This window comes from Choloepus didactylus, chromosome 17, assembly GCF_015220235.1.
Source record: "Choloepus didactylus isolate mChoDid1 chromosome 17, mChoDid1.pri, whole genome shotgun sequence".
Taxonomy (NCBI): domain Eukaryota; kingdom Metazoa; phylum Chordata; class Mammalia; order Pilosa; family Megalonychidae; genus Choloepus; species Choloepus didactylus.
In genome coordinates this window covers 46,527,148-46,548,318 of record NC_051323.1, presented here as the reverse complement: position 1 = coordinate 46,548,318, position 21,171 = coordinate 46,527,148, and the positions used below count along the sequence as shown (strand labels likewise).

At 38.1% G+C, this 21,171-nt stretch overlaps 1 protein-coding gene across 1 annotated transcript in view; it reads right to left on the bottom strand.

Moving 5' to 3' along the window:
* Positions 1-4,384: 4,384 nt before the first annotated feature.
* Positions 4,385-21,171, bottom strand: part of SRBD1 (S1 RNA binding domain 1) — a 281,240-nt gene continuing 264,453 nt past the window's right edge. The window contains exons 20-21 of the mRNA XM_037806820.1: positions 8,561-8,745; positions 4,385-5,285 (exon numbers count right to left, since the gene is read on the bottom strand). Coding sequence (XP_037662748.1) covers positions 4,996-5,285; positions 8,561-8,745 — 475 coding nt within the window. The 3' untranslated portion in view covers positions 4,385-4,995. The remainder of the gene's footprint in view (positions 5,286-8,560; positions 8,746-21,171) is intronic.

Genomic DNA, 21,171 nt, shown 5'->3' with positions numbered 1-21,171 from the left:
TAAAAGAACATATTTGTACATTTTATCACAATTGTTGAATACTCTAGATTTCACCAAGTTACACAGTCCCAGTCGTTATCTTTCCTCCTTTCTTGTGGTGTCTCACATGCTCCCCATCTTCCTCTCTCAACCATATTCATAGTTACCTTTGTTCAGTGTACTTACATTGTTGTGCTACCATCTCCCAAAATTGTGTTCCAAACCACACACTCCTGTCTTCTATCACCCTGTAGTGCTCCCTTTAGTATTTCCTGTAGGGCAGGTGTCTTGTTCACAAAGTCTCTCATTGTCTGTTTGTCAGAAAATATTTTGAGCTCTCCCTCATATTTGAAGGACAGCTTTGCTGGATACAGGATTCTTGGTTGGTGGTTTTTCTCTTTCAGTATCTTAAATATATCACACCACTTCCTTCTTGCCTCCATGGTTTCTGCTGAGAGATCCGCACATAGTCTTATGAAGCTTCCTTTGTATGTAATGGATTGCTTTTCTCTTGCTGCTTTCAGCATTCTCTCTTTGTCTTTGACATTTGATAATCTGATTATTAAGTGTCTTGGCATAGGCCTATTCATATCTCTTCTGTTTGGAGTATGCTGCGCTTCTTGGATCTGTAATTTTATGTCTTTCATAAGAGATGGGAAATTTTCATTAATTATTTCCTCTATTATTGCTTCTGCCCCCTTTCCCTTCTCTTCTCCTTCTGGGACACCAATGATACGTACATTACTGTACTTTGTTTCGTCCTTGAGTTCCTGGAGACGTTGCTCATATTTTTTTCATTCTTTTCTCCATCTGCTCCTTTGCGTGTAGGCTTTCAGGTGTTTTGTTCTCCAGTTCCTGAGTGTTTTCTTCTGCCTCTTGAGATCTGCTGTTGTATGTTTCCATTGTGTCTTTCATCTCTTGTGTTGTGCCTTTCATTTCCATAGATTCCACTAGTAGGTTTTTTGAACTTTTGATCTCTGCCGTATACATGTCCAGTGCTTCCTTTACAGCCTCTATCTCTTTTGCAATATCTTCTCTAAACTTTTTGAATTGATTTAGCATTAGTTGTTTAAATTCCTGTATCTCAGTTGAAGTGTCCGTTTGTTCCTTTGACTGGGCCATAACTTTGTTTTTCTTAGTGTAGGTTGTAATTTTCTGTTGTCTAGGCATGGTTTCCTTGGTTATCCAAATCAGGTTTTCCCAGACCAGAACAGGCTCAGGTACCAGAGGGAAGAAATATTCAGTATCTGGTTTCCCTGAGGGTGTGTCTTAGAAAATTGCTCCACCCTTTGATGCCTCGGGTCACTGTGCTTTTCTGCCCAGCAGGTGATGCCTGTTAGCCTATAATTCTTGACTGGTGTGAGGAGGTATGGCCGTGTTCCCCCAGGCTCTGGGGTCTGGTTCTGAATGGAAAGGGCCCCACCCCTTTCCTCCTAGAGAAGACAGACCCCCCAGGTGGAGGTCATTAGCATTTCAATAGTCTTGCTCTCTGCTTGTGGTGTCTCCACCCTTCCCTCCGGAGTCACAGCCCTGGAAACTTAAAATGACTGGGGCTTTCTCCACTGAGCCGAAAAAGAAACAGATAGTCCCCTTCAGACCCAGACAAGGCGACCCTCCGGCTCTCCCAGGTCAGTCGTCACCCAAAGCCTCTGTCTGTTTTTTGGGGCTGTGTACCTGTAGTGAGCAGTTCACACTCGCTACTTAAAACCCCAGTTGGAGCTCAGCTGAGCTATATTCGCTTGCTGGGAGAGAGCTTCTCTCTGGCACCATGCGGCTCCGCAGCTCGGGCTATGGGGGAGGGGGTCTCCCGATGGGGTTCCGTAGGTTTTCCTTACAGATTTTATGCTGTGTTCTCGGGCATTCCTCCCAATTCAGGTTGGTGTATGATGAGTGGATGGTCTCGTTTGTCCCCCCGCAGTTATTCTGGATTATTTACTAGTTGTTTCTGGTTTTTTGTAGTTGTTCCAGGGGGACTGCTTAGCTTCCACTCCTCTCTATGCCGCCATCTTGCCCCTCTCCATCAAACTGTTTTACTGGATCACTTCCATGTGCATTCATTGTTATTTCTTCTGTTTTAAAAAAACATACAAACCCCCCTCTCAACACTGTTTTCCCTTCCCAGCCAGTGCTCTATTTCTCTTTATTACTGAGCTCCCTGAAAGAATTGTCTATATTTGCTGTCACCAGTCCATCTCTTCCTACTCTCTCTTAAAACCACTCTGTGAAGGATTTTACCCCTGCCATTTATCTGAAACAACTTGTTAAGTATTGTTAAGGTTTTTCCTAGTTGCAAAATGTTTTTCCTAGTTGATTTCTGCTCGTCTTTCACATCCCAACTCAAACCCCACTACATTTCTGACTTTTCTGACTAGACTATCCATCCATTATATTCTGTACCATTATATCACTTATCATGGTTGTAACTTTATATTTTCATGTGATTTTTTGATTAATGATTCTTTCTCCCACAACAGACTTTAAACTCCATAATGGCAGGGATAATGTCTATTTTTCTATCACAATTGTATGGTCAGTGTCTAGCATAGTGCCTGATATACAGTTTGTCACCAATACATGTTTGGGGATCGAATGTTTTATCATCATCACCCGTGTTTTAATTTTGGAAAAAAAAAAAAAAAAAGCCCCCAAAGTAAAGTGACCAGCTCAAACACACACAAGGGGCTTAGTGGTAATAGAGGGATTAGGACATACTGACCCCAAGCACCATGCTACAATTTGGGGTTACAAAGATAAATGATACATGCCCCCTATTCCTCCAGCCTAGGTCACATAGGAACTCCAACATGTTTAGGTTGGACAGGACCAATCACTCAATGTAGCGTAACATCAAGTCCTGCTTGTATCAAGGAAGGCCTAGCTACCAGGTCAACAGAGCTGTTTCACACTGCTAATTGCTCTGGTTCCTGGGCCTCTTTGTAAAAGGGTTTGTTTGAAATTACACTTGAGGGTTCAGAATAAGACTCTGCAGGTATATATCACATCACTGATCTTCAAATTATGAATCAGAGATAATGAGAACATTGGAAGATGAGCAGGCAGATCAACTTAAAGTTACAATACTAATATCCATTACCAGTTGAAGGCAAGTTAAGAGAGAAAAAGCATTTCAGAAATGAAGTTGTCAGGCAAATAGGACTTGAGTTATACAACTTTTATGAAACCTACTGTTGGGGACTGAATCATGCCCCCACAAAAGGCAGGTTCAAGTCCCGACCCTTGGTCTTGTAGGTGTGAACCCATTTGTAAATAGGACCTTTGAAGATGGCATTAGTTAGGATGTGCCCAAACAATGCGGGTGGGCCTTAATCCACTATGGCAGGTCCTTACAAGCAAAGGAAACTAGACACAGAAGCAGCAGCTATGGGGAGCGACCAGAAGCTGGAAGTCAGTGGGACCTAGAAGAGAAAGGAGAAGATGCTGCTATGTGCATCGTCATGTGACAGAGAAGTCAAGGATCAAGGATCGCAGGGTGCCAGCTCTGAAATGCCACAGTATCTGGGGAGGAAATGTTGCCTTGCTGATGCGTCAGTTTTGGACTACTCCTAGTCTCAAAACTGTGAGTCAATAATTCCCATTGTTTAAAGCCAATCCATTGTATGGTATTTGCTTTAGCAGATAGGAAACTAAAACATCTACTGCCTTAAAAAGATGTTATCTACACCAGCTAGAAGGCTGCATATTTTGAAAATAGCAAACCATCAGGAAGAACTGCCATGAAACACACACAGTCACCACTTTGTAAGTGCTTATTACCGGTAGAATGATCATATGGTTTATTGTCCAAAATGGGGCACTTTGAGAATAAAAAGAAGTATTATTAAAATTATGCCAAGGCAATGGGTGTATACCAGGACTGTCCCTGGCAAATCCACAAGACCAGTCACCCTCTTTGGTAATCATCCTTCACTCATTATACATGAAGAAAACCAGGTTTATTTAATAATGTAAATGACTCCATTAGGCAAATCAACAACATCAGCAGTAGTCAAAATGGACATGACATCATTCCAGTGTGGGACATTATTTAAATCATTTTGACCTTGAATGATTATGCTAATATTTACCACCTCCACTAAATAAAAATAAAGTTAGTAGCAGTCACTTGTTTTTCTTGCACCTTCTCACCTGATCCATATTTATTCTTGAGGAAGGCCATTTCTATCGCCATTTGAAGTTTAATATTGATGCTTAAGAAGGAAGATGCCCTTTTGTGCTAAGCTATGTCAAAATGGCTCAAAAAGCCATTTTTAAAACTTCCAGATGTTTCCCTCTATCCCAAAGGCAGAGTTGTTTCTTATGAAGTTTGAATGAATATGTACCACATCTTCTTTCATCGAGATTGATTCCTAGGGTCATTCACTGAATCAACATAGCAAAAACAAAGTTCACTGGACGCAAATTTTATTGTAGGGATCAATATACATGTCCTTCTGAGGAATGTTTTGAGCCATTCATTTGATAGTTACAAACAAATCAAGATCTGTGTTAATGGTATGTTTTTGATTTGGGTGACAAGGGAAAATAAAGATTATTGCAAAATCATGAAGCAAGTCCAAAAGTTCTGATAAAAAAAAGTCTATCCAATGGGAGGATTAAACATTGCCAGCCCTATACTGTCAAGAAAGTGTACAATTCAAATCAAGAAGACAAAGTCATACAAGTCATCAAGTTGTTGGCAAGTAGAAGTGAAGCAATCTGTTACACAAAATGCAAAAACACCCAAAGATAAATTACAAAAAATAAAATTTTGATCAGAAACTCATCACTACATGAAGCCACATAAGGATATCTATTAGGTTTTTTCTTAATGGAAAAAAGAAACCAAACTGTTAGTTTTCTATTTATTCAGGAGGAAAAAGAAATTGTTTTGAAATAGTCTGATATGAAGGGAAATGTTTCTCATCTGCTACACAGAATTCACAAACATCTGAATTATCTTTGCCAATATGTAGAAATGAGGAAATAAAAATCAGTGTTTGAACTTTGGTGGGATGCTCACAATACCCGGATGAGATCCAGAGTAATCCTAGATCGGGGGATGTCAATGTTGAGTACTTTGACTTCCACTCTTTCTCCAGGGCCCAGTCCAAGACTCCTTCTTTTCTTCGTTTTAGAAAGTTTTGCTTCAGTTACATTTCGTATGGGAATCAGCCCTGACTTCCCCACACCTATATCCACAAAAATGCCAAACAGAGTGGCATTTTCCACTTTACCTGTAAGAACAGTCCCAACCTGCAGATCTTCTAGGCAGACTATGCTTCTCTTGAAATCAGGTTTATCAAAATCTATAAGCACAGGAAAAAAAGACAGTGTATATAATAAGGTATTGAACTTGACACAGCATAAATTAGAGAATAAGCATTTACTGAATATCTATTACATACCCAGACTAATATTAAGTATTGATGGGCCTTTAAATGGGCCAAAGACACAGGAGGGCCTTCAGAGAAAATGCATCCTAGCTGGACAACCAGCATTCACACAGTAGAAACAATTCAAGAAAATACTAAAACAATTTCTTTTTCCCCAAACCTCTCAGCACACATGAACATTAGCATTACATATAAGGATAGAGAAGAGTAGAGTTTTATTTTCCTCTTTAGGAAAAGGTGTTGAGAATATATCTTGCTTAATGACTGTACCAGGCTAAACCACAAACCCTAAAAAAGTAAGAATTTTGAAGACAGGAGTTTGGAAGTTTTTTCCCAGTGCCTGGATTCTCAAATTGTTTAAAGGTGGTAGAAAGTAACTCAACTTTTGGTTAAATGTGGATGAAATTCAAATGTTCTCTCCCTGCTTCCCCCAATAAATTTTGAACCCAGAAATAAATTCCTATCCATTTCTAATATATTTACCCAACCAAAATTTATGGATTCTTGATTATCCTAGGCTCAGAAACCCAGATCACCTAGAACCTAATCTGCTTTCTCCTCTTTCAATTCATCAAGCATTTATTAACTCCTATTTTTATCTTCCAGCCAGGCCCTCTACTGGGTGTAAAGATACAAAGATGAATACACTTGGATGTTCTCAGGTTTCTTACAGCCTTTCTCTTCTTGCTAATGCAAGTGTACATTTCTCTGTTCATTAGCACTATCCTCTAAAAGGTGGGCATAAAGTACACCAAGGACTCATTATGGCTCTAGTTAAAACAAAATAAAAACAATAACACAGGTTTTATGGGGGAAAGGTTAGGACTAACAGTTTAAACAGGGCTCTTAGATTATCTGTGGATTCCATTTATCCATGCTGTCCTTGGCCCCCTTTCCTAGGATTACTGAATGTTGACTATAATAACAAAGAACACATTCTATGCTTAGATCTCTTTTTACTAAGACCTCATTTTCCCCTCCACCCATTCCATTTCCTTTTCCTCCGCAGCTGTTGGCTTTATCCTGATTACTTGTTAAAGCTATCCTTTACATTTGTATTAACAACTGGTCACCTATTCTCTCTTCATTCCCTTTCCCCCATCGAACCATACTGAAATCCCCCCAATTTTTTTTTAATTATGGTTTTTCCTGGGAACCAAAACAAAAGCCCTCTTTAAAACCAAAATCTCCTTTCCTCCGTAAAAAAGAACATGCTAAAACTGGAATTGATTGTGCAGAATTTCGCCTGATGATGAAGCAGTGAATTCCAAAATTAAGAAACCTGCTATAAGGTAATATTACACTGGGCGAAAACTGTTGTCAATGCAAAGTGAAACTAAGTCATTGACCAGGGCCAGAAGCAGGATGGTCTTTCAGGTCCCTAAGCATGCTTTTATGCTTGGAAACTTTTCTCCCCTCTCTTTTTGCAGAGGTCCAGCTGTTGCAGATTCCCCAAAGGTTCTTGATCCACTGCTTAGTTTAATGTTGCATGGAAGATCAGAGTCAGAAACTACTTAACATGTTCCTGAGGATAGCCTAGACCCCTGAAAATTCAGTAAATGTATGTACCATGCAAAGTTGGATACTTTAAAAGCCAAGGCTTCATAGCCACTCCCCTGTCCCCAGGCTGCTTCTGATAAACCCAAGTATGGAAGTTAACTAGCACCCAGAGAATGTAAATAAAGTGGAATTGATTATGTCACTAAGAGGAGACAGGATGAGTATGAGAAAAGAATGAGGCGAGAAGGAACCATTTTTGAGAAAATGGAGAAAAAAGATGTAACAAATATTGTAATATGAAAATATCCAAAAATATCCAAAATAGTTCAAAAGTATGATTCATGCTTTTTCCCTTGAGGATGTGTGAGGTAGTAAAACAAAAGTTCTCAGACATCTTGAAAATTGTGACTTACACTAGAACAGAGGACAGTTCCAGAGTTTGTTTAAAGAGACTTACGTATTTGAAATTTCAATCATCATTTCAATAAACACTGCAGTAACTGGAAAGTTCTGTCTAGAGTACAGGTGCATCCATGTTTCTGCTCAACTAAGGGCATTATCAGGTGAGGACCTCTACTCAACTGTTGGCTGTTTAATTGAACCAAATAATTTGAGTGTTCTTTGCTTTATGTCTACAGTATAACTGGAATAATAGAGCAATAAAAACCATGAAGGAAAAATGAAGATGGACAAGAAAACCCAGTGAAAGAGACTCATAGCTAGAGCACATCCGCCAACCACCTAATGCGGTAGTCTAGGCATACCACTCACAAACCTTATCCATTCGAGAACCACTACTCTACTTAGCATTCCTGCTAGTCGATGTCCATAGGCATAGGTCTCAACTCCTATATTTTTGGCATAGATATTACTGGGTGTTTTATTTTATTTTTCTCCAACTGCTTTCTAAAAATTCAGACTTACAGAGAAGTCAAAGGAATAATATAATGAACTTGGTGGATGTGCTTTTAAATTCCCTTAAACCTTTTCAGAAAGCATGTCTGACCATAGCAACACAGACTAACCCAAAACATGGCATGAGATGGTTATGAGATGGGTGTGCAGATTCATTTAAATCTCAGAGGTTCCTTTTCAAATTTTCTTGGGAAGTAGGTCATTTGATACCTTAATTCTTTTGCATCAAGTCATCGCTCTCAACTACTATGGCTGTTATACTTCCTTACCATCTACCTATACTGAAAGCTGAGAGCCTTTTTAATTAGAAGGAAAATCAACTGAGAGATATTATCTTATTTGTTCAATGTGTTCATTGACACAGAATCCAGGAACATGGAAGGCTGTAATTTAGGAAGAAGATTCACTTTTAGTTTGTAAACTGAATCCTTTACCTTTGCATTTCTGAATCATAGGAGATAAAAAGAGCTTACAAAAGGATTATGAAAAGTGTGTGCCTCCATGAATGCAGCAGAACAGCTATGATGCATTTAGTCTAGTGCAATGGAAAGTAAGCTTGGGACTAGAAGTCTGGAGACCTGGGTTGTAGCTTTGTCTCTGGACACTAACTAACTGTAATGACTTTGAAGGAAGATCACTATGCTTTAATGCTCACCTACAGAATGAGGAGAAAGATATCTGTTTTCCTATGGTGTAGAATTATTGGGAAGATCAAAGGAGATAATGTGAGCCATACAAATGCGAGCTGCTATAATTCAAATTCAGTTATTTACCTGTTCTAAAGTCAAAGCTTTCAGGCTGGCTGAGACCATCGATGATGACCTGTAGTGTATGTACCGTTGTTTGCAATCTTTCTGCAATTTTCTCTATTCCTTCCTTTTCAAGAAAGGAATTTATTTTTTGTTGCATTTCAGGCTTTCCAATCTCATGCAGTGTCCCTCCAATGAATAATAAAAACCTGCAGTGGAAAAAAAAAAAAAAAGCCCAACACTTATTAATATTATTTAACTATCTCCTTATACAGGTCACCCTAAAATTAATTTTCCTCAGATTCAAATAGCAATCTATCAGCCTTTAATGGGCACCTACTATGTGTCCCATACTGCAATAGGTGTTCTGTCTTGGAAAAAAGGGGGAGGGTGGATGTAGGTTTTTGTGCGATTTTTCAAATGAAGCAACTGTTCACAGTCAGCACTAAAAACATTTTACAGTGTAATGATTATTATTGTTTAGTATTATATATATTTTCTTAATAAGGTTACCTATATTTACCTCATGTTTCCTAAAGTTTCAGTTAAAAAATCTGATTTGAATTTAAATTAGCCAATAGGCAAACAATGAATTGATGTTACCCAAATACAGCAAAATATGCACCAATCATTGCCAGCATTTGACTAATGAATTACTCCATTCATGTGTCATACCATTGCTTTTTACTTTTGTACATCTTGATGGGAATATTACCTGTGTAGCCTGCTAGCAAGCCTAATAATTCTCAAATTCCATCAACAGTCCCGCCTGGTATAAACTAAATTATATCAAGTACATTTCTATTTGGAATCAACAGAAAAAAAACACAGAAGGGAGTATCAAAAAGACAGTGCAACTTTCTTCTGAAAAAGAAGCAATTAAGAAGCAGAAGGAAGCAAGTAAGACCCCAATTATACAATTGTAAGATTAATATTATCTTTATATGCTTTATGTATCTTATAGCTGCAGTACTTGCAAGTAAAAATACCTGCCTTTCTTAATTTACCTCTGCACAGCTGCCTCTCAATTACTTAGCTTTGGGCTTCAGTATTAAGTTGAAGAAGAAAAAAAACAAAGGATTAAAATGCATTTCATTTCAATTTCATCTGAATATTGGGCTATGGCTTACTTTCTTGACATTCTTTGGCTGGGTATTTTTTATGTCATTAAGTTCTATTTTGCATGATTAATGGCACTTTAAAAATGTCAACACAGTAGACAGACAGATAGGGAAACTAATGCCCTCAAATCCTTTCCTCTAAGGATGCCTCCGGAATACAAGAAGGGAAAAAAAGATAACTGTTGGAGGCTTGTCTATAATCAGAATTTGGCAGTTTGCTGCATCATTACAAAAGGAATGCTTCTGATTCCAAGTCTGTTTTGCATTGTTGTATTCAAGAAAAGGCATCTTTAGTGACTTATAATCCAGTATCTGCTAGAGAAAGCTCTCTCATCTTTCATTTAACCAGGGAGTCTCTATGGGTTCACACATGCAATAACACTCATACATTTCTATAGCCTCTCCCTCTTTGGAAATAAGTTCCCATCCAGTCGAGTGACCAGTGAGATACACACTGAATCTGTGTGTCCATGGCTTCTCCAGCCCAGCAGAGCAGCTGGTATCTGTTAGTGCTGATGGATAGGCAGTAGCACCCAAGGGCCCTGGTGACAGGGAGCAGCTGCTGGAGCTCTGACTGACAGGACAGATGTCACATGACAACCCCTGCCTACAGCCAACTTCCTTACACAACTTTCTAAATAATACATGCCCTGCTGAGCAGGCTTTCCTGGTATTCATCCCGTTGGCTTTAATGGACTGCAACTGGCTATTTAGCAGAACATCTCCCAAATCCCACAATTCTGGCTTATGGCAACCTGTTAAAATGCCAAAAAAAAAAAAAAAAAGTATATTCATGGGCAGTAAAGCTATAATCTTGAATAGTTTTTTTATAATTAATAAAAGTAACAACATGGCATAAATTTCCCAAAACACAGTAAAAGCTTTGGTTTCATGACAATAACACTGCATCAGCAGGCCACTCAGAGTCTTAAGATTGTGTGTGTGTGTGTGTGTGTGTGTGTGTGTGTGTGTGTGAGTGACAGATCGAGAGAGAGTGAGAGAGCAAGAGCTAGAGAGAGAGAGAGAGGGAACTAACTGCTACCAAAGTCACTTCCACATAAAGAATTCTGTTTATTGTGGCAGATGTAAGAAGAAAATCGGTCTGTTAAACCCGGTGCATATTTCATATATCATTTTTCATTCTCACATATATAAGCCTGAAGGCACTGGTAACTGAAATAAAAAAAAACACTTAATTGTGCTCCTTGATAATGCTGCATATATTGATCAACTCTATTTTTAAATGACTAATGAACAAGGTCAAATGTTTTTTCATTTCAAAAACTTTCTCAAAGCTACAACAAGATGGCAGAAAAAAGAAAACAACAAACAAATGGGGAGAAGGACTATAAAATTAATTGGGAATAGCATTCAGATTTACCTCTCCCTTGTTGGATTTCAAATATATTCAATTGTGGAATTGGATAAAAAACAATGTTTTACATTCAACAGCTACTAAATAAATATAAAAATATCCTAAGAAAAAATTAGTCAACAAATTCTGAATTTTCACTTTAGAATTGAATGGGATAAGTAATACCCAATGCAAAGTTTTGGTACTAGTTATGTTTTCTAGTTCAAAAGTACCAAATCCAAACACACTGTACTTAATGAAGCTTGGACACAGAAGATTAAGTGAATAGGTATTGATAAATATGTGCCAGGTATTATGCTAGTGCTTGATAGATGTTTCTCATTTAATCCTGACAATAATCCTAAAAGGTAGGTATCATATCAGACAGGGAAAATCGAAGTTCAGGGAGGTTAAATAATTTGCCCAAGGCCAAACAGCTACTCTTTTACACATACCTGAAAAGATGGCTGGGAGAGTACATGACATAACAAAGTTTAAAACCTGAAACACAGTAAGTCGCACAGAGCATGTTTCTGTACTAACTGGAGTTTCATGCCAAAGACTGTTCTTTCCACTATGCCATTCTACCTCTCTAGATAACACAGGGCAGAATAAATACTAGATATTGACTATTAGCACACACACATAGGTGTCTATGTGTATAACTGCACTTACGACAAAATTAAAGTGCTATATTTGGTTAAGATAAAACAACAACAACAAGAACAATACTACTGATAACATTTCACCCAAACAATTTAATGGTAGATTACTTTTAAACATTAACACTCCCCAATCTCACAAAGAAACTGTTATACAAATACTTAAAATAGACAATTCTATCTAAAGTCAATGAGTTATTAAAGCTATATTTTCATTTTCTCCACTGTCTCTGGAAGACTTTTTCAGTTTGCTGCTGCTGTTTTTATTTAATATGTAATTTCATCCATCTTATTTAAATTAAGAAAGTAGCGTAAATGCAACAAATAAGCACATTATGTCCTTTTAGTGCACATCTGCACAAAGTTAAAATACAGACCTTGCAGCACAGATAATGCTTATTTTTCAACCAGAATGCTATATAGCTTAAAATGCAAGGTTTGATTCTCCCCAAATAAGAAAAGTTTTTGTAAGATTTTTCTGAAATAATAAGAAATTCTGAAGATTCATAAGACGTCAGACATAGCCATTTAGCTTTATGTAATCATTTCCAGCATGGAGATTTAGGAGCTGAGGACTTGGTTCATTACATTAAAGCAACATGATATCCCACAGAGCACAGAAGAAACATGGTGATTCAACATACTTTAAAAACATTAGCTTGTGCTTTGTGGGCAAAATACATGATTTATTACTCCACACAGAACCCTGCCATAAGGTCAAAGTACTTCTAGTTGCTTATCTATTCCCTACACTTTTAATTGACTTTCTTGTGTGCTTATTTGTATCATTAGTTTTACTCAGTTTTAAAACAGTTACATCAATAAACAAGAAATTAAATGGAAAAGCATAGTCATATTAGAAATGAAGAACTATAGATAAAGCTAGTTATCATTTGTAATAAAGGTAGGCAGTCAATGATTTAAAAAGAGAGCTTAAACTCTAAGAGAAAATATGGCCTTTTAAACTGTGGTTATAGATCTAGCAGTGGGACACAAATGCAAGGTTCAGTAATAATACGTTACTCTAAAAATACAGATACTATATTTATTAAATCTATTGCTCTTAATATTAAAAGCTGAATATACATTCAAATGTAGCAAAGGAGAAAAATCTGCCACTCCTTTAATATACTCTACAGAAATGAATTTACACAGGTGAGAATTTAGCAGCACAAATTTAGTTTAGCTTAAAGAAAGAGTGCTGGCTCTACCACATCTGCTGTTTCAGCATCAAATAAAAGGAGCAGCAATGTTAACTGCACTTTAATCCTCAAAGAATCTTTTCCATCTTCTAACCTCCTCATTAAACCAAGACACCAAACTAGGCCAGAATCCTTAAAAATCTTTGCCGGTGCAAAATCCACAAGTAATGGTAAATTAAAGCACAGTACATTATGGAGATGCCCAAAGACCTACCTACTGTTCTGTATAAGCTAGCAGATAACTAGTGAAAATAATATTTAAATAGCTTTTCTTGGTACATATCAACCCCAGAAAGTTAGAGCAAGAATTTATGCTGACTGGCTTTTCAAAACCTATGTACTGCAGATACACTTTTAGAAAAGTAACCCTTTCAGAAAGGGTTAACAGAGTTGGTCTGAAAGCCCTTTCAGACTTTGATCTGAACGTACAGTTTTAAAAGTTAATAGCTATTTGGGTGGTGGAGGAGGCATCTGTAACATCATCACTTTGTACAATTTGGAATATCTTTGGAGCTCCTCATGCATCTGAGCACACTCCTGTATCTATGAGTAGCAGAAAATAACCAAGAACTGAAAAGGAGAGGGTGTCATAGTTAAGGAATGCAGCTTGTCTTTCAAAAGACTTGGTTTATAAACCTCAGACTATTACCTGCTTCTAATTTTTGAAGAACTTTCTAAATGTTTCCTTCTTTCTCGAAGGTCTGTTGTACATGGTCAGAAACAGGATACTTGTTGCATTAATTCTATGCAGGAGGACATATCCTTAGAATAGTGTTTTATTTTAAAGTTTACATTTTTTAGCAATTTAGTACAGGGAATTAACTTTATAAAAAGGGGGTCAGTCAGGTCTCTATTAGAGAGTCTGTAAGAGTTTCACTCACTAAGTTTATTTTTCAGAAACTTAAAATCTCCAGATTGTTCCTATGCCAGATAAGTCCCAAAACTCAGAGGCACCAGTCTCTTCAAAAGAACAACCAGCTGCACTCCCCTTCCCCATAACATCGACATCCCTTTTCAATATGAACAAGTTAGAGTGGTCATTGCCTAGACATCCCTGAAGACTGAGACAGTGATCAAATGAGAGGGAGGAGTAGCAACAGACAAGACAGGATTTAACAAAGGATTATGACTAATGAATCATTATGTAGACATGTATTTTTAGTCTCAAGTGTATTAGAACAGCCAGAAGGAAATAACTGAAATTATGGAATTGTAACCCATACCATACTTTGAAATTTGCTCAGTAACTACTTGTTAAACTGTACTTTGAAAGTTATCACTTTTCTGTATATGTGTTATATTGCACAATAAAAAATGTTTAAATTTAAAAAGGAGGAGCTAATTAAAATGTGTTTACACAGAAATGCCCTAAAAATTTAAGATTTAGAATGATATTCTTCATTTCAGAAATATGTGAAGACATTATTCACATAGTTATATCTTACAAAATATCTAAGTAGTGAAATAATAACCAATGCCAAAAGAAGTAGCTTTGATTATTATTTATGTAGGTAATCACAATGTAATTAAAACCATAATTGAAAAAACAAATGTATGTAAATATATACTCAAATGAGTATGTGTCTAAAAATTGGAAGTTAACATTGAAATGACGCTATTACTGCTCAAAACACTCCTAAATCCTTTTTTAGAATTACCGTAGAAATCAGTTTACAAGTAACATAAGAAAATCAGTCTTACATAGTTTTTAAACAACAACAAAACCAAATCATCAATAACAATCCAGGATTACCCAGTTTGACCATCCTCTTTTCAGGGAATCTAGATGCCTTACACACACATATGCAAATTATAAAGGTTAGCTAAAATCAAGGCTCTTCAAAAGAATGTGACAAAATGCTGAAGCCAATTAAAAATAATTTAGAAAAGCAGATTCAGCTTTATTCAGTAAATATCTATTTACTGTGGAGGAAGACTCTATAAAAGATGAAAAGAGCCTTTGCCTTGAATGAGCTTATACTCCAATTTTAAGTAATGACAGTAAAATTGGAATAGTCTTCTACTTATATCTGCTCTTTTAGAGGCAGCGTTTTACATGCAGATAAATAGATACTTTGAAAGTGCTCAATAAAGATGATTTCATTTGATTCTCTGAATAATTTACTGTGGATGGAGATGTGCAGATAAGAGAATCAAATCTCAGATTAAGTGACCTGCCTAAAATCACACAGCTGAGACCCAAGACTGTAGCCTAGGTAAAAGTTAGAATACATCACATCTCATTAGCACTCCTTACCCCTTTACTTTGGGGCATTTCCAATGGAGATACAAGATTTAGATCCCAGATAAAATCCGGCACCCAGGACTAATGCCTGGGAGCAATTTATTATTATTTTTTAAACCAAATTTAAAAGAAAAAAAGTTTGGCTCTTTTTGAGTTACTGAATAAGAGATGGACAAAATTAAGTTAGTGGTTTCAAAGGCTGCAGACTCTACAGCTCAAAAACACTGTGTTTAGAACTAATTTAATTTAATTTACTGACTGTGAAGCCATAACGTGATTAGGGCCTGTGAATATTTGTAAGAGGAAGGAAAATTAAAAAAAAAAGTCATATTCAAAAATGTACAGGCTAGTGATGGAGGAATTGAAATTAAACAGCTCAGGCACTACAAGGGGATAAAGCCCAAGTATCAGAGGCAAAGAACTTTATTCCTTGGGAAACAGCTTTTTTACTATGAATGCCATCCTGACAAAGAATCTTCTTTTCAGGTGTTCTGAAAATGTTTAACATCTGCCATATCATTAAATCCCTGGCTGTTCTCTGAATGGGCAGAGACATTTTTATTCCATTTAAAGTGTAGGCAATTGAGGTCAAAGTGACTCGTTATGGTCACACAGAGAGTCAGAAGACAGGCTAAGATTAAAATCCATAACTAGACTGGGGACAGGAAAAGGGAGCGGGTGGATACAAGGAGAGTAAATCAATACACCACTGAGTTTCAGGCTCCAGACTGAGGGATCTAAATTTGAGAAGGGGAAGAAAAGGAGAAGGGCGAACAGACACTTCGGAGATGGATGAGACTGAAGCAAGCATAACTTTATGGCTGGTCGGCAACTCATTCTCACCCCTCCTGACCCCAGACATGCAAGAGAGAAACCAGCATTTTCTTCAGCTTGGAGACCCAAGAGTTCTCAATGTTAAATGTCCCAAATTACATTAGGATTGCATAGTAAAATAATAAATTTTTCTCAGGGATTAACAATTGTAACTTTTCCCCCCTTTTCTTCTATGCTTCAGTTTGACAGCACCTTCTCAGTCACTACAAAAACAGCAGCAGTAATACTTATAAAAGTTTGCTCTGTCGCTGCTAAGTGTTCTACATTATTAACTCATATAATCCTGTGAGGTAGGTACTATTATTATCCCCATTTTAAAAAATGAGAAAACTGAGGTAAAGGGAGATCAAATAACTTTCCCAGATCAAATAGCTAAGATTTGAATGCAGGCAGCCACAACTGCACTGCCTCCATACTGAGCTAGCAGAAGCTCATCTAAGGTCCCCAGTTCTTGAACTTTCTAATTCCCTCCACCAGCTTTGCCAGAAAGTTGATGTGGGGTGTTTATTGGACAGTGTGTAAGACATTAGCTATGACAATTTTAAGAACTCCACAGCCCCATCATCTAATTCTCAAATGGGTGGATTCTCTTTCATCTTTCTCTTTTGTGATGGACACATTTGAAAATATGATGAATGTTACTTTCTGAAAATTATAGTAAGATGTTTAGGTGTTAGCTATTAATAACAAAAAAATGCTTTAAACCTTTATTAATCTGCTCTTTTAGCATCTTTATTTTTGGGGTTTAGTCTTTCTTTTATGATCCTATGTCTCTTTATGAAGAGGCAATCTAGTATTTTCTAATCTTAGCTTCATTATAAGAAGTTAATGTGGGATAACTAATTGATCCACATCCCAAGGCATCCTTTATCAAGATCCAGCAATGATTCTGCCTCCAAATGGTATCAACTCCAGTGAGGCAATTCCAGAAAAATCTGATATTTCAAATTTGCACATAATTCATTAGGTCTATTAACCTAATATTCACTTTAGAATATTTATTAGGTGAATTCTGTGAACAAAAAATTCACCTTATTTTACAGAATTTGCAGTTGACTTTCTTTTCAGGCATGTTTTCCACAAAGAAACATGTTTTTATCGTTGCAGGAGAGTTAGCTGGCATGCCAATGCAGAACAAAGCTGTGGTGAACTTTAGATGTGGGGAGGTGTGTCAGACATACTGTCAGGGAAGCTACAGACAGAACGGGTTGGCTTAAACAACAGGAATTTAATGTCTCATGGTTTTGGAGGCTAGAAATCCAACCTCAAGGTATGGGCAGGCCATGTTTTCTCTGAAGTCTCGAGCCTTCTGCTGCTGGCTCAATCTCTGCCTCCGTCATCACATGATAATCTATTTCTGTCTCCTTCTCTAGTTTCTACTGACTGAATGTGTCTGAATTTTTTCTGCTTATAAGGACCCAGTCATATGGACTAAGGTCCACTCTTATTCAATTTGGCAGGTCCTATTATAAATAGGTTCACATCCATACTCTGACTGGCCTTAATAAATAATATCTTAAAAAATTCTATTTACAAATAGGTTCCCACCCACAGGATTGGGGTTTAGGACTTGAAACTTTCCTTGTGGGGCCATGATTCAATCCCCAACACATACTCAGTAGGCAAGTGACTTACTCTTCAGAAAAATTACAAATCATCAAAAGTCATGAGCCTTCTGGGTTACCCAAAATCAAAACTATGAAAATGAAGTCAGTGAATGTCATGGTCTATTGCTGCTGTTTTTTTAAAAAAAAAAAAAACAAATATGATTTTTTTTTATTTTGAAATAAATTCAAAGTTATAGGTACTGTTGCAAAAACAATACTAACCCCATATACAGAACTCCATCATACCCTGACCCCCCTCCCCCAATAGCCCAATCCATCAACTTTAACATGTTGTCACATTGCTATTTCTTTCCCTCCCTACCTCCTTCCCTCCCTATGTATCATCCATCATCTATTGCTCTGTCTTCTGAACACATGAGAGCTAGCTACACACATCCCTGAACAAACACTGTAACTCACATATACATTTCCCATAAACAAGAACATTCTTTTATGCAATCCCATTAAGTGCAGCTAAGAAGTACAAGAGAGTCAACAATGATACAAAGCTTACATTCTATATTTCCTTTTCCTTATGTCTCAACTGTGTCCCTTTGAGCCTCCTGTCCTCCATCCTCAGATCCCATCTAGGTTCATCCTTGGCATTCAATTGCCATCTATTTAGACTGTCTTTTTTTTTTTAGTTGTGGGAACATATATACAGCCTAAATCTTCCCATTCCACCCCCTCCCTAGCATTCCATTAGTGGGATTAATCACATTTAGAATGTTGTAATGCTCTTTCCCACCATCCATTACTAGAAATTTCCCTTCACCTCAAACAGCAACCCTACACTCATTTCTTAACTCTCCATTGCCCCTTCCCCCATTTCTCTTAACCCATACTCTGCTTTTCAACTCTATGGTCATATTCTCTGATAATTTCTTTGTGTTTACTATGGGGCTTAAAATTAACCTCTTAAATCCATAACAATCTTGTTTTTCTTTGATACCACCTTCACTTCAATAGGGCACATAATCTATGTTCCTATACTCCTCCATTCTCCCAACTTTATATACTTGTCTAAAATGACATATTTTGCATTGAGTTCAAAACCACTGATTTGTCATTAGAGTTTGTGTATTTTATATCATGTAGGAAGTAAATAGTGGAGTTACAGTTCAAAAATTATTGACTTCTATTTGTATTCCATTGGGGTTGGAGAATGTGCTTTGAGTATATTCAATTTTTTTTTTTTTTTTTAATTTCTTGAGGCTTGTTTTATGTCCCAGCTTATGGTCCCTTCTGGAGAAAGAGCCATGATCACTAGAGAAAAATGAGTGTCCTGGTGATTTGGGATGTAAGGTTCTATACATGTCCGTTAAAATTCTCTATATCTCTTTCTCCTTTCTTTGTTTCCATTGTTAGGGCTCCCTTTAGAATCTGAAGTAGGGCAGGTCTTTTATTGGCAAAGTCTCTCAGCATTTGTTTGTCTATGAAAAATTTAAGCTCTCCCTCGAATTTCAAGGAGAGTTTTGCTGGATAAAGTATTCTTGGCTGGAAATTTTTCTCTCTCAGAATTTTAAATACGTCGTGCCACTGCCTTCTCGCTTCCATGCTGGCCGCTGAGTAGTCACTCAACTACTTAGTCTTATGTTGTTTCCTTTGTATGTGGTGAATTGCTTTTCTCTTGCTGCTTTCAGAACTTGCTCCTTCTCTTCAGTATTTGAGTCTGATCAGAATATGTCTTGGAGTGGGTTTATTTGGATTTATTCTATTTGGAGTTCGCTGGGCATTTATGCTTTGTGTATTTATATTGTGTAGAAGGTTGGGGAAGTTTTCCCCAACAATTTCTTTGAATACTCTTTCTAGACCTTTACCCTTCTCTTCCCCTTCTGGGACACCAATGAGTCTTAAGTTTGGACGTTTTATTTTATCTATCATATCCCTGAGATTCATTTCGATTTTTTCGATTTTTTTCCCCATTCTTTCTTTTGTTCTTTCATTTTCTGTTCTGTGGACTTCTAGGACACTGAGACGTTGTTCAACTTCCTCTCGTCTTGTATTGTGAGTATCCGGAGTTTTTTTAATTTGGCCAAGTTTCTTTTATTTCCATAAGATCTTCTATTTTTTTATTTACTCTTGCAATGTCTTTTTTATGCTCTTCTAGGGTCTTCTTTATGTCACTTATATCCTGGGCCATGGTCTTCTTGATGTCCTTTAAATCCTTTGCCATGTTTTCATTCCTCTATTGTAGTTCTTTGATTAATTGTGCCAAGTACTGTGTCTCTTCTGATATTTTGATTTGGGAGTTTGGAATTGGGCTCTCCATATCATCTGGTTTTAACGTATGCATTTTTAACATATGCATTAAGATTTTCTGTTGTTCTGTTGTTGATTTTCTGTTGTTTTGGCCTCGTGGCATTTGCTTTGCTTGATAGGGTTCTTTCAAGTTGTAAAAAAAGATACCAATCTAATTTTTCAGAAACACAAGTTGGTGGCATACACTTTCTCTAACTAACCAGCAGATGGCATCTGTGAGTCATCTAGACCCCTCAAGTCAGTTCTCCACCTTGTCCCCACAGTGTGTGGGGAAATGATTCTTGTGGGGTTCAGCTGGTGAATTCAGTTTGGGTGTGTTGCTGGAGCCATCCGCCCTGAATGTGGGGCGTGTGTCTGGGTGGTCAGGGAAGAAGGGCAGCTTTAATGTTCAGGTTCCCGGAGATTCAAGGCTGCCGCAAGAGTCTAAGCCTTCATTTCAGTTCAGCCCCAGACCCTCTCTCTCGCTGACCCACAAACCACCGGACTTGGCATAGCGTCCCTGGGTTTTCCGAGCGGGCCCCCTTTCTCGGCTGTGATCTTCCAGGACCTCTGCTGAGGGAAGGCTGTGCGACGTCACCAGTGCGCGCCGTTCCTCAAGGGAAGCCCTGGGCCACCGGGCCATGCAGGGGCGCTCTCAGCCTGATGCAAAGATGGCCGAACGGGGCATCTCAACCCACCCAGCTCGCACAGTTCCTCCTTTCCAGCTCCGGGACAACTGGTGGGGCTCTGGGCTGTGGGTACGGCCCCGGGCAGGAGTTTATCCAGCCCTCTGGGGAGCCAGCTGCGAGCCGCGGGGTTTCTTTCTGCTTCCAGCTCTCCCCTCTGCTCCCCTGTCCCTGAGGGTATCTGCAGCAGACTATCCTCCAAGCCAGACACCGAGAGGCCGGCTCAGCCCCCTCCTGCTGTGTTTTACTGCGTGGTTCCCGCTGTCACAACTGCAGCTGCTCCTGGGTTTTTCCCTTTTTTTATTTTAAAAGAACCAGTTGGTCTCCAAACGCCATCACCTGGCTTCCCCACACCGCCACGCGGCTGCGGGTCTTCCAGCCAGCTTACTCACTCGTTTCAGAATGCAGATTCCCGGTTTCACCAATTATATGGTCCCTGTGTACTAGCAGACCTCGTCCACCTGGCGCATCGCTGTAACCAGTATTCTGGGTCACTTTCTGGTTTTTATCTAGTCTTTCTCATGGAGGTGTTTTTTTGCCCTGTCTCACCTAGCCGCCATCTTAGGTTCTCCCCAAAACAACAATTTTAACGCCTTATGTTATAGCTGCTTACTAGCTAGAAGACTTCTTTCCTTGCTGGGAAGCAAGCTAAGGGTGGGGAGAATGTGAAAAAGCCTTCGAAG